Consider the following 14949-nt stretch of genomic DNA (forward strand, 5'->3'; position numbering starts at 1 on the left):
TTTCCAAAATCGGAATTTGAAGAATTTGAATGTTAAGTATCATCCAACTCAGACACGTTCCCGCCAAATTGTGAGGATTTACAACGACGCCGGAGTCTGGAAAGGGGTCTATTTTATCAGATACACAGAGAAACACAAATAGCATATTTATAAGCTAGGGGTGCGTCATCAACAGAAATAGACATGCAAAAGCTATCAACAGTTGTTGAAGGATTCCGAGAACTGGACCTAGCCTTTAATCATAATGATGATCTTGCTGTTGTACAGCAGCAATATGCATCTAAGTTGATTCACGCCATAACTTGTGGAGACGAGCTTTCTGAGTGTGAGGCATTAAAAAGTCTTGGAGATGTTTACCTTAGGAAGACAAAGGCATGTGCTCACAAAACCAGCAACTTCAGAAAAGCATGTGCCTTATACATGGCACTTTCACATCGCTGTAGAAGTACCGAGGAAAAACAGGTGGCACAACATCGTATCAGATATGCAGAGAAGTGTACAAAGTTGATACACAATGAACGTCATATCTATACGGAAATTGAGATTTCAGACAATAGCACATTGGCTGTGTCAATAGCACTTCAAAAAGTAGACCAGATCAAGACAAATGGACAGAATATGATGCCCTTGATTCAAGGATACACAAATTCCTTCGTGAGAGCAATCATTGATGGAAATAAACATCTAGAAGTAGAATCTTTGAAGACACTTGGGGACCTGTATCAAAAGAGAGGGGTAGCAAGAAAAGACAGTGCAGACCTTGACAAAGCATCTGGACTATACATCCGGGCACTGAAACGATGTGACGACTCAAATGATGGCATCGAAACGTTGGCACACCGCATCAGGTATGCAAGAAAAGTAAAGGAAAAAGTGAAGGTAAGCAATCCTAATATCATTTGTTCAATTCTTCTCATAATTTGTGTCATCAGTAAGTTGAACATTCCTTCTTTTGAATTATGGCCTCTGGTGACAGGTAAAAATTCAAAAATTCACAAAAAAAACTTGCACTGTTTTTGTTAGGCCTAATATTCATTCCCTCCAATAATTGCATTTCGATAAGTTTAACATGCACTTGTACTATACTATTATCTCAGAGGCAACAACAAAAAGAACAAGCCAACAACAGGAAATCTCGCCACAGACACCAGCTCCAGGCTCCTCCTACTTCCAATCAACGAACACGTGACTTCATCAGGTACACAAAGAGGGAAGGGTAGGTGCAATACATCTACTAGTGTTCGGTAACCTCATATCTCCATGATATCTTTAGAGCTTTTGTCGATTTTATGGAAATGGCTTGGACTTTTACATAAATTATGCATGGTGATGCTCATTATAGACTAACTTACACAAGTCACAAGCATGAAAGTCCCAACATTTATCATTAAGTGGTTTTGCCATTTTTGTATTAATTATGCAAATCAGTTCCTCATTTCCGTATTTGGTATCTGTTAATGTTCCATCTATAATAAATTACATGTGTAACATTCAATGATTCCAGTTATGGAACACAATTATGCAAATTAAGTCATCATTTGCATTACATGTATATTAGTAAATCTCCGTTTTTATCCAGTTGTGAAGGTTGGACTGTATTTGAATATCTTCCAATGATTTTTTTAATAAAAACTACTTATATTTGGAAATCAATCGAAAATCAATGGATAGTAGTCATAATCGTCTTTGCATCATGATTCATATATGATGTCAAGTTTTTTGTCAACAATTTGTATTTTATAGACTGAAAATAGGAGAGGGCATCACTAGACCAGTGAACATAAGTCGCAATGCACAAGGAGACTCTGACAGGTTAGTCAGTTACTTCATGAAGTGGTAAGGAACTAGTGTTACGAAGCCATATGTATGACAAACATATGGTATGTTTTCTAGTATAACGATACTATAATCATTCAGACACTGCGTCTTCTAAAATCACGTGCCTACTTACTGAAATACGGGGTAGTACGTGTTCTTCGGTTATATTCTACTTATTGTTCATTGACTATGCAAAATGTTTTTGTTTTTTTGTTACATTGCATTTCTATATTCATCATTTCCCGTCAAAGTGAAAGTGACCAGCATATGGAAAATACATAACTGCGAAAACAGACAAAAACTCAGTACCCCACTGTGAATAAGTAGACTTCCATTAACACCATGATCTGGAACATTTGCCCTGTCAAAATGCCCCTTCATACAAGAAGCGGAATTAGCTGGAATGCCTTCAGAATAACCTTCTTTGTATATTCCTTTTTTCCATTTGGGGCAAATTTTGCAAATTCGTCATACCGGCTGATTCTGCTTGATTCCTGTTAATTCGAATTCAGTTTGAAAGCCCTATAATACATGAATTCTACCTCTGAACTGACTCCAGCAAGTTTGGCCTTTTGCCCTTATTTCCTCACTCTGTGCACGTATATCTTGCAGTTTGCATATAATGGATCCAATGTTGGAGTGACAACACATGATGATGAGGACGATGTGGTGACCTTTCCCCCCTCACATCCTTTTACTGTCCTATATGCTTTGAACATCACAGAACAAAAATCCAGACATGCCAAAAACTATACACTAGCTGAAGGCGAAAATATCAGTGTAGTGAAACATTGATTTTGTCTACCACTCCAATCAAGTTATCCCTTTCTAGTATCTACAAAGAACAACTAAAGGAGGGATGCAGGGCCTTGCAGGCAGCGGACATGGACAAAGCAGAACAGCACTTTGCAACTGCACTTAAGTCTGTACATGTGAAAAGTGAGTGCTAGAATTGGTGTAAGTAAGGTTCCTGTTAGGACGCGTTCAGTGCATCTGGATTTGATTACCCGGTATCTTTTTATTAGTTCTCAATCCAGATCGCTGCATGCTACCAAGTACAAGTAGTCTCTATGAGTAGAAAAACCATCCCCCAAACCATTGTAAAGTTTATTCATACAAAAGATGTCGCATCATACATTGGGAAAACTTGGTTATGGCCTTTCATCCTTAGGAAGCATCCTTAGGCAACATTTGTTTTAATTATTCAAGCTATTATGTGCAATTACATAGTTGCAAAAAATGGTTTGAAAAGTAAATGTGTGTTTAGATTGTTCCTTATCGCGTCAATTTAAAAATAATATAATTAAAAAAATAGGCAGTAATCCTGATTGTTTTACGCAGATGTAAACACAAGCCAACACTGGAAAGAGGCGGAGCCTCTATACAAGTTGGGTGATGTCTATCTGAAGAGAGGAATCCAGTCAAAGGACGGCGGCGACTTCACCAAGGCTGCAGCACTCTGTAATTCAGCACTGGTAAGATCAAGGGCAGAACACAAAGAATCCATCAAACAAAGAATTCTCAACATAACGCAGTCATTTCTCACACATGTGTTAGAAACTGACCACACGGTAGACGCTCATGATGGGGAGAAACACAAACTGATGTTGAAGGGAAATCGAGAGCATGTAGAAAAGGAGATCAAAAGAATTGAACAACAAGTTGATCCTTATAGACTTGATGATGATGACCCAAAGACAACAATAATGGAGGAGAAGAGAGCAGAAGAGGTCAAAGCATTGTTTCTAACAATTGCTTATCACCGCAAAGAGTTTATATCTGGTCTTGTAGACGAATGTATTGAAATTATGGGCCCCCCTCCCTGCATGTTTGCATTCATAGGCTTGGGTTCACAAGCGACAGGGTTGGTAACACCATACTCTGATCTTGAATTTGCTATTTTGGTAGAGAGGGAGACAGACAATAATGTTAGATATTTCAGAAATCTAACTCACTATCTACATCTCAAAGTCATCAATCTGGGAGAAACCATTCTCCCAGCCATGGCAATTAAGTCTCTTAATGATTTCCACTCAAATGACCCACTGGACAACTGGTACTACGACTTTAAAACACCGAGAGGGTTTGCGTTTGACGGAGCCATGCCAAATGCATGCAAGACGCCACTGGGCAGGGGAAAAACGTGTGAACTTATACACACACCAAGTGAGCTGATCAAAATCTTGAAAGATGACCTTACAATGCATTTAAAGAAGGGCTACCATCTTGCTAGTATATTGGGGAATGTGTGCATTCTTACAGGAGAAGAGGATTTGGTTGATGAATATAACGCTTTATGGAGCCAGCAACTGCAAGGTACTGGTGGAATAATCCCCTTGTTAGACGCCGTTACTACACTGAGTGAGAACGCATCGACATTTAAACTACAAGCTGTAACTTCTGGTCTACTAAATGTAAAGAAAGAAATCTATCGATTTTGTAGCCTTGCAGTATCTTGCTGGGCGCTACTTAATAACATAAAACTGACTACAACATGGGAGACTATTCAGAAGATGAAAGAGAACGGAGTCATCAACAGTGAGAATGCGCATCACCTGATGGTGCTGGTCAGTATCTCAGCAGAACTGAGGCTGCGGACATACATGAACAATCGTGGGCAGGTGGAGAACATGTCAGCACTATCGTCAATGCCAACCGATACGGGCATTGAGGAGAAATTACAGAAGGTGTTTTACTTCTCAAATACACAGCAGCTCATGAGATATTATTACAGTGCAAGACCATTAAAGTACTTTATTTCTCAACTTGCTAAGGGACAGGCACCAAAACAGGCACCGATTCTATTTGAGAAGTCATCAAAGTTGAAATCAGAAGTATACAAAAGTCTTTGTGACTACCAAAAATCAAAGACATGTCTGGAGCAAGCACTACATGATGTTGTACAGAAAAATGGCAAAAATGAAGATTTTGTTGAGTCATTGAACAACTTGGGTGATGCCTGGAGGAACATTGGCGATTCCAAAAAGGCGGTAAGCTATTACGAACAGTCCCTACAGATGCAGCTGACGATCTACGGCGAGAGTGCTGTTCATCCTAACATTGCTTCCACACTGAACAACCTCGGTAATGCCCGAAAGGACATTGGTGATTACAGAGGAGCTATCGGACATTACGAACAGTCACTACAGATGAAGCTAACTATGTATGACGATACTGTGAACCCTGCCATCGCTGCATCACTGTACAACTTGGGTGCCACTTGGAATGATCTTGGACATCATAGGAAGTCTGTAAGTTATTTTGAAGAGTCCTTACAAATGAGGAGGCGTATCTATGGTGACAATACAACACACCCTGACATTGCTGACTCACTCTACAACCTGGGTAATGCTTGGAGGGAGCTTGGTGACTTTGAAAAGGCCCTCAGTTATTCTGAACAGTCACTGCAGATGCAACAAACTATCTATGGAGAGAGCACCGCACATCCTGCCATTTCAGCGTCTCTAGACAACTTGGCTAATACCTGGATAGAACTTGGTAATCCCAAAAAGGCCATCAACTTCTACGAACAAGCACTTAAGATGAGAAGGAGTATCTTTGGGGAGGACACTGTCCATCCTGATATCGCAAGGTCACTTCATAACATTGGTAATTGTTGGAGTGACCTTGGTGATTACAGAAAGTCGCAAGGCTATTTTGAGCAGTCACTTGAAATGATGCAAAGCATTCATGGTAATGGAACTGCACATTCCGACATGGCGACTTTGCTTAGCAATTTAGGCGCCATATGGAGGGACCTGGGAAATCCCAGAAAAGCTGTCAGTTACTATGAACAGTCAATAAAGATGCAACAGTTCATCTATGGTGAAAGTTCTGCACATCCTGACATTGCCAGGTCACTTGACAACTTGGGGCATTCAGTAAGGGACCTACGTTTTCACAAAGAAGCACTCACTTGTTATGAATATTCACTGAGGATGAGGCATATTACCTATGGTCAGGACACTGCACATCCTGCCATTGCTGTATCACTTAGCAACTTAGGCAATGTCTGGAGTGACTTTGGTGATCTCCCAAAAGCCATCGGCTATCACAAACAATCACTACAAATGATGAGGAGTATCTTTGGCGAGAGCACTGCACATCGCGCTATTGCCAAGGTACTTAACAACTTGGGTGCTAACTACGGGGACCATGGTGATTATACAAACGCCGTTGGCTACTATGAACAGTCACTACAGATGCAGCGAAGTATCTATGGAGAGAACTCTTCAAACCATGACATTGCTGACTCACTTTTAAACTTAGGGAATGCATGGAGTGAAGTCGGTGATCACGGAAAGGCTATCAGTTGTTATGAACAGTCACTACAGATGAGGCGCCATATCTATGGTGAGAGCATTGCACATTACCACATTGCTCAATCATTGAGCAACTTGGGTCATTCCTGGAGCGATCTTGGTGATTATAGACAAGCCTACAGCTACCATGAAGAGGCACTACATATGCTAGAGAGTATCTATGGTGAATGTACTGCACATCCAGACATAGCACAGGCACTCTGTAACTTGGGAGCTGCCTGTGGTGACCTTAAAGATTACAGAAAGTCAGTCAGATACTTTGAACAGTCACTAAAGATGCAACAAAGTATCTATATCGAGGACACCTCACATCCCCACATTGCACTGTCCCTCCACAATTTGGCTGCAGCTTGGTGGAAACTTGGAGAATACGACATGGCTGAGAGCTATGCTCTTCAAGCAATGCAGATGAAATGTAGCAGGGATTTGCAAGAAAAATGAACTGCACATCCTAGTATACCGCATTAAGGTCATCCCTGCGTCCAAACAGTATTCGAATACTTTCATTTATGTCAAAAGGGCATAGCTTCAAAGTCATCAAATATCATGACGTCACGTGAGGTAAGGATGATTTTTGTAGAAATTAGCATCTGTTGAATAGTTACGACTTTAAAAAAAATGTATTTAGTATGTAAGATTACAGTATGTACTCGACCGATACGATAGCTATAATGACCTATTAGTTCGTGTACAACATAACTTATCCTGGAATACTTATGTACTTAAGCAAATATCCACATGTAACTCAAGACTTGCAATGATCAAGAGATCAATAGGCTTTAATCCCCCCCCCCCCCCAACTGTTAAACTTAATTTGTACCGATCACCGTGATGCCACATTTAGACTACTGTTCTCAGGTATGGACACTGCATATTAGATTGTATCTACGCAAAGTAGAGGGCGGTCAATATGTGCTAGTAAATACATCTGCAATGATTATGAACTTATGTTAACTAGAGTCTACTTGAGATGACTTCATTTTTAGTTGATGGCGATCAAAAAGGTGCACATAAAATGTGCAGTCAGGAGCTTATATTCTTACACACAATATTTTTGTGTAACATGTTTTACAAATTAGATTTCATGGAGAAAAGTGCTTATTCATCTGGAAAGAGTGCCCTTGTGTTGATGTTCAGAGCATTCTCAGAGTAGAGTAGAGTAGAGTAGAATTAAACTTTGACCCAGTAGGAGCTTTGGGTTCAGGCTTGAATGAATGAATGAATGGTTTATTAAAAGACGTAATACTTCGCAGCCAAAACCTGAATTACGTATTCGGTACAATACAAGCATGGCACAACAACATATCACAACCTATCATAAACTTTAAAATATCGATATGAAAGTACACTTTGAAAAATGTACGTTTACAAATATAGTCATGACAGCAATAATTAACATAACTTTAAGACAAACATTTTGTAGAAACGACAATTGATCTTAATTGGAACAGGATTAAAATCGACTAGTCACACCATGATTATCTGTTGTTGAGGAGGCGAACTAGATATGGCATTGGGGAATTTTTGTATCGATTCGTTCTGCACTTTTTTTACCTTTTTAGAGTTTCTTGTGTTTCTACCATGGAGTTCCCCTACTGTGGGTGGGAGTTCAGGGCTGAGTTTGCCAGCAAACTTCATAGTTCCTCTCGCCGTTCTTTCAGTGAGAAGACCGGTTAGCTGTAAAGTTGACTCATAGCTAGTGTACTGTCCCTTCAGAATTGTGTGCAGCGCCCTCTTCTGAACCCGCTCCAACCTTGTAACCTGCATACTTGTCAGTCCAGGATTCCATACAGGAACACAGTATTCCACCACAGGCCTGACGAATAACATGGACACCTGAAGTAAGTCCTCGGATGACAGATGGAAGTTACGTAATCTTCTTAGCAGAAAGAGACGACTATTTGCTTTTGAAAGCATGTACACCACGTTAGCCTCCCATTTCAAGTCAACCTGTAGAAGTCCTCCCAGTAGACGCGCAACTGACACAATCTCAAGTTCCTTACCATTAATGGTGAGGCTTGTATTGCTTCATCTATTTTTTCTTTCAGATAATTTAGAAAGTATGTTGCACATGTATTTTCATCTCTGTCTTATTGACAAATGTTAAGACTATCTGGTGGAACCTGAACAGGTTCATACCGTTTTAAAGATTTGTCCTTTCCTCTCGACGTGTTTACTGGAGCCCTCACACGGAAGTATCGAACCAAACCATACAAACCCCGCGCGAAAACAACAAAGACGACGGCCACAGTGGATGAACACCATTCACACACAAACGTACCTGTCCATGGTGTGGAACAACATTCACTCACAAACGTACCTGTCCTTGGTGCGGAATACTATCCACACACAAACGTACCTGGCCTTGGTGCTGAACACTATTCAAACACACACAAACGTACCTGTCCTTGGTGCGGAACACTATTCACACACAAACGTACCTGTCCTTGGTGCTGAACACTATTTACACACAAACGTACCTGTCCTTGGTGATGAACACAATTCACACACAAACGTACCTGTCCTTGGTGTGGAACACTATTCACACACAAACGTACCTGTCCTTGGTGATGAACACTATTACACACACAGACCTACCTGTCCTTGGTGCTGAACACTATTAACACACAAACGTATCTGTCCTTGGTGCGGAACACTATTCACACACAGACGTACCTGTCCTAAGTGCTGAACACTATTAACACACAAACGTACCTGTCCTTGGTGTGGAACACTATTCACACACAAACGTACATGTCCTTGGTGCGGAACACTATTCACACACAAACGTACCTGTCCCTGGTGCGGAACACTATTCACACGCAAACGTACCTGTCCTTGGTGCTGAACTCTATTAACACACAAATATACCTGTCCTTGGTGCTCAATACCATTCACACACAAACGTACCTGTCCTTGGTGCTGAACACTATTCACACACAAACGTACCTGTCCTTGGTGCGGAACACTATTCACACACAAACGTACCTTTCCTTGGTGCGAAACACTATTCACACACAAACGTAATTGTCATTGGTGCGGAACACTATTCACACACAAACGTACCTGTCCTTGGTGCGAAACACTATTCACACACAAACGTAATTGTCATTGGTGCGGAACACTATTCACACACAAACGTACCTGTCCTTGGTGCTGAACACTATTCATACACAAACGTACCTGTTCTTGGTGTATTCACACACAAACGTACCTGTCCTTGATTCGGAACACTATTCACACACAAATGGCCCTGTCCTTGGTGCTGAACACTTTTCACACACAAACGTACCTGTCCTTGGTGCTGAATACCATTCACACACAAACGTACCTGTCCTTGGTGCTGAACACTATTCACACACAAACGTACCTGTCCTTGGTGCGAAACACTATTCACACACAAACGTAATTGTCATTGGTGCGGAACACTATTCACACACAAACGTACCTGTCCTTCGTGCTGAACACTATTCACACACAAACGTACCTGTCCTTGCAGCTGAACTCTATTAACACACAAACGTACCTGTCCTTGGTGCTGAATACCATTCACACACAAACGTACCTGTCCTTGGTGCTGAACACTATTCACACATAAACGTACCTGTTCTTGGTGTATTCACACACAAACGTACCTGTCCTTGATTCGGAACACTATTCACACACAAATGGCCCTGTCCTTGGTGCTGAACACTATTCACACACAAACGTACCTGTCCTTGGTGCTGAACACTATTCAAACACAAACGTACCTGTCCTTGGTGCGGAACACTATTCACACACAAACGTACCTGTCCTTGGTGCGGAACACCATTCACACGCAAACGTACCTGTCCTTGGTGCTGAACACTATTCAGACGCAAACGTACCTGTCCTTGGTGCGGAACACTATTCACACACAAACGTACCTGTCTTTGGTGCTGAACACTATTCACACTCAAACGTACCTGTCCTTGCAGCTGAACCCTATTCACACAAAAACGTACCTGTCCTTGGTGCTGAACACTATTCACACACAAACGTACCTGTCCTTGGTGCGAAACACTATTCACACACAAATATACCTGTCCTTGGTGCTGAACACTATTCACACACAAACGTACCTGTCCTTGGTGCTGAACACTATTCACACACAAACGTACCTGTCCTTGGTGCTGAACACTATTCACACACAAACGTACCTGTCCTTGGTGCTGAACACTATTCACACACAAACGTACCTGTCCTTGGTGTGGAACACTATTCACACACAAACGTACCTGTCCTTGGTGCTGAACACTATTCACACACAAACGTGCCTGTCCTTGGTGCGGGACACTATTCACACACAAACGTACATGTCATTGGTGCGGAACACTATTCACACACAAACGTACCTGTCCTTGGTGCTGAACACTATTCACACACAAACGTGCCTGTCCTTGGTGCGGGACACTATTCACACACAAACATACCTGTCCTTGGTGCTGAATACCATTAACACACAAACATACCTGCCATTGGTGCGGAACACTATTCACACACAAACGTACCTGTCCTTGGTGCGAAACACTTTTCACACACAAACGTACCTGTCCTTCGTGCTGAATACCATTCACACACAAACGTACCTGTCCTTGGTGCTGAACACTATTCAAACACAAACGTACTTGTCCTTGGTGCGGAACACTATTCACACACAAACGTAATTGTCATTGGTGCGGAACACTATTCACACACAAACGTACCTGTCCTTGGTGCTGAACACTATTCACACACAAACGTACCTGTCCTTGGTGCTGAACACTATTAACGCACAAACATACCTGTCCTTGGTGCTGAACACAATTCACACACAAACGTACCTGTCCTTGGTGCGGAATACTATTCACACACAAACGTACCTGTCATTGGTGCTGAATACCATTCACACACAAACGTACCTGTCCTTGGTGCTGAACACTATTCACACACAAACGTACCTGTCCTTGGTGCGAAACACTATACACACACAAACGTAATTGTCATTGGTGCGGAACACTATTCACACACAAACGTACCTGTCCTTTGTGCTGAATACCATTCACACACAAACGTACCTGTCCTTGGTGCGAAACACTATTCACACACAAACGTACCTGTCCTTGGTGCGAAACACTATTCACACACAAACGTAATTGTCATTGGTGCTGAACACTATTCACACACAAACGTACCTGTCCTTGGTGCTGAATACCATTCACACACAAACGTACCTGTCCTCGGTGCGAAACACTATTCACACACAAACGTACCTGTCCTTGGTGCTGAATACCATTCACACACAAACGTACCTGTCCTCGGTGCGAAACACTATTCACACACAAACGTACCTGTCCTTGGTGCGAAACACTATTCACACACAAACGTACCTGTCCTTGGTGCGAAACACTATTCACACACAAACGTACCTGTCCTTGGTGCTGAATACCATTCACACACAAACGTACCTGTCCTTAGTGCGAAACACTATTCACACACAAACGTAACTGTCATTGGTGCGAAACACTTTTCACACACAAACGTACCTGTCCTTACAGCTGAACTCTATTAACACACAAACGTACCTGTCCTTGGTGCTGAATACCATTCACACACAAACGTAACTGTCCTTTGTGCTGAACACTATTCACACACTAACGTACCTGTCCTTGGTGCTGAACCCTATTTACACACAAACGTACCTGTCCTTGCAGCTGAACCCTATTTACACACAAACGTACCTGTCCTTGGTGCTGAACAGTATTCACACACAAACGTACCTGTCCTTGCAGCTGAACACTATTCACACACAAACGTACCTGTCTTTGATGCTGAACACCATTCACACACAAACGTACCTGTCCTTGGTGCGGAACATTATTCACACACAAACGTACCTGTCCTTGGTGCGGAACACTATTCACACACAAACGTACTTGTCCCTGATACTGAACACCATCCACACATAAACATAGCTATCCTTAACTACTGAACACTAGCCACACAGAAACACACCACACTCTGATCTTAGAAAGACAAATACACCTTCCTTTGCACTGAACATGATCAACGCACGCACAGACATAGCTGTCCTTCTACATAAGAACGACCTGCCAGACATATAGGCACACTTTATGAGGCTGAAATCGCCAGTGTCCTACATATCAGTTATTCTCCTTCAAAGTATTAAACTAAACCAATTCAGCTGCAGTTCCAGCCGCTAGGGGCCCAAACAAACATACACCGCTCACTCACCCCAAGACCTATCTACCACTCAAAAATCACGACCGTGGCATTTTCATAACTGTAGATATCAAATCCGGAAGTTCGGCTGCAGTACCATGGCAAGCCACTAGGGAGCCCAAAATGGAATCGTTTCAAGATCTTACGAAAACCTACCCACGTACCAAATATCAAAACAATATATTCCTGGCATTCTGGAGTTATGCTGGTCAACAACACACACACAAACACAAACGCTACCGAAAACAAAACTTTCTAGCAAAGGTAATCAGGCCGCTAGGTGGCGCACTGACCACATCACCCCAGGGACACGTGAACAGAATGCCAGACTGATGACTAGTGAGATGTGAGGGCTACATACCTCGTAAGTAAAGAATTGACCGTTCCTCCTATTGTTTATCATACATTGTGTTAATTATGTATCCTTATTTGTCTGTTTATAAAGAAATTCCTCACAAGTCTTTTAACTTCAAGTTTGTCTTCACTTTACCAGGCCCAATGAAAAACTCGTAACAACACCTGTAAATGTAATGCTACTTGAAACCCGTAAGGTTACAAAATCAAGCCGCCAGATTCTAGATCTGCACAAACAACTACAACAGGAATGCTAGTGTCACCATTTGAAATGAAAACAGACCCGGAGTGGATGACACTTGTGGACAGAAGAAGAATATCAAGACGTTGCATGATGTACAAAATGACAAGTAAACTGGTGGACCTACTGACTGATAAGTATCTAATACCAGCTTAAAAAAGAGCTTCTAGCACAATTTGTATTTCCCCAGAAGTATCGTAGAGTGGAATTTGTTGAATCTTCTCTGGGTAGTTTCAAAGAACACTTGCAGATAGGCATGCGAAAGCTTTTCAGTAAGGCCCTTCAGTGTAATGTAACCAGCTGCTGCCGCGCCACGTGCCTGCGAAGTTGGTGTGTTGCATAAGGGCGGTTTTACCATTGTCTTTCGAGACAGACGGATGCCAACAATAATAGATAGAGATACAGATACTTGTACATACAGCTCCTGCGTAGTGTCATCCGCCTGTTGTACGTACACAGCGAACTGTTATCGGCGCAAACCTACAAACCCTCTTCCTTATATGAGAATCAAGACCATGGCATGTCAAGAGCAAAAGATTAAAAAACGGAAGTCTTACACCACTACCAAATTTAATCATCCATACTCCGGGCACGTAAAATAACCCACCGCACTTATAGAAATAGTAGGGGACCTTCCCGGTGTGAGTGGATCAAACCATTCCGGCTAAATGGGGTAGGTAATTTCCCGAGCAGCCACGTAACCCCTGCTTCGCCTATTGAGTCAGTTAGTCGAGCTTGCTGCAGCTCTATGTTTCTGACTTAGGGAAAAGAGATGCTGCCACAGTGAGCGAAGTTCAGTGCCTAGAAGTGGTCCGTGGCATTGTACTGAGCAAACTCAGACACTCTTAAGTCATACTCGGAAAACCCAAATAAATTGACAGACCAAAAACAATACCTCCATCCAGGTAATGAAAACGACATTTGTCTAATCTAAGATCTAAGGAAGGCAACGTTTTTGGCCAACCTTTTTTATATTCTCACGCCAGCATTAGTTTTGGGATTCCCAAGACGTTATCCATTTGAGCAAATCAATATGGCCTAACCTGCAATTCCGTTTTTGTCACTGGACAAATCGTACAGGTGTGACGTAATTTAGAAGAAGATGGAACGATATGTTTCTGGCTTTTGTTGTTAGTGCCTTTTCGTGTACTAGGTGAATGTGTGGCAGATGTTTCATGTAAGACATCACGAAATCGCCGGCAAGCGCAGCCAGGCATGCGGGGGTCTGTCGGAGTCCATGCCCGATCGCACCATCCATGTGTACGCCGCATCATCACGATGTACGCGTCGATAACGTCACGAAATTGTCGGTAAGCGCAGCCAGGGATGCGGGGGCCTGTCGGGGCCCGTGCCCGATCGCGCCGTCCATGTGTACGCTGCATCATCACGAAATGCGCGTCGATAACGTCATGAAATTGTCGGCAAGCGCAGCCAGGGATGCGGGGGGCCTGTCGGGGCCATACCCGATCGTGCTGTCCACGTGTACGCCGCATCATCACGATGTACGCGTCGATAACGTCACGAAATTGTCGGCAAGCGCAGCCAGGGATGCGGGGCCTATCAAGGTCCATACCCGATCGCGCAGTAGTACATGTGAAAGACGCATCATCGCGAAATACTCTTCCAGGGAGGCGGGGGCCTGCCCGGGGCACGCCACTGCTTGTGTACGGGACGACCTGGCCCATCTGCATTGTGGTGGGCCGTTCCCACTGGTGTATGATATTACATGAATGGTCTGAAATGTCGTGTAGTATCGTGATATCGTAGTGGGTCTTGCTGTTACAAGGCTAGCGCAAGGCCACTGCTCACGTACGGGGCGACCTGGGGGTTGACCGTTCCTACTGATGTATTACATTATACAGATGGTCTGAAATGCCCTGTAGTAGTGTAGTATTGTAGTAGGTCTTGCCGCTACGAGGGTAGCGGGGCACGCCACTGCTGGTTTACGGGACGACCTGGGCTTTCAGCCGT

General features: G+C 42.8%; 1 protein-coding gene across 1 annotated transcript; it reads left to right on the plus strand.

Annotated features, from left to right (window-relative positions):
- Window positions 1–7417, plus strand: LOC118419234. The gene is made up of 5 exons (XM_035825583.1): window positions 1–879; window positions 1098–1216; window positions 1744–1812; window positions 2651–2757; window positions 3160–7417. Exons 1-5 carry the CDS (start codon window positions 184–186, stop codon window positions 6579–6581), a joined length of 4413 nt encoding a protein of 1470 aa, XP_035681476.1. The 5' UTR covers window positions 1–183; the 3' UTR covers window positions 6582–7417.
- The last annotated feature ends 7532 nt before the right edge of the window (window positions 7418–14949 follow it).

Source organism: Branchiostoma floridae, chromosome 7, assembly GCF_000003815.2.
Source record: "Branchiostoma floridae strain S238N-H82 chromosome 7, Bfl_VNyyK, whole genome shotgun sequence".
In the NCBI taxonomy this organism is placed as follows: domain Eukaryota; kingdom Metazoa; phylum Chordata; class Leptocardii; order Amphioxiformes; family Branchiostomatidae; genus Branchiostoma; species Branchiostoma floridae.

Excerpts from the sequence above, each read along its gene's own strand:
- LOC118419234 (XM_035825583.1), top strand. The coding sequence starts at position 184 with ATGCAAAAGCTATCAACAGTTGTTGAAGGATTCCGAGAACTGGACCTA. Across the intron at positions 1,813-2,650 it reads GCACAAGGAGACTCTGACAG|TATCTACAAAGAACAACTAA; the intron begins GTTAGTCAGTTA and ends ATCCCTTTCTAG. Across the intron at positions 2,758-3,159 it reads TAAGTCTGTACATGTGAAAA|ATGTAAACACAAGCCAACAC; the intron begins GTGAGTGCTAGA and ends TGTTTTACGCAG.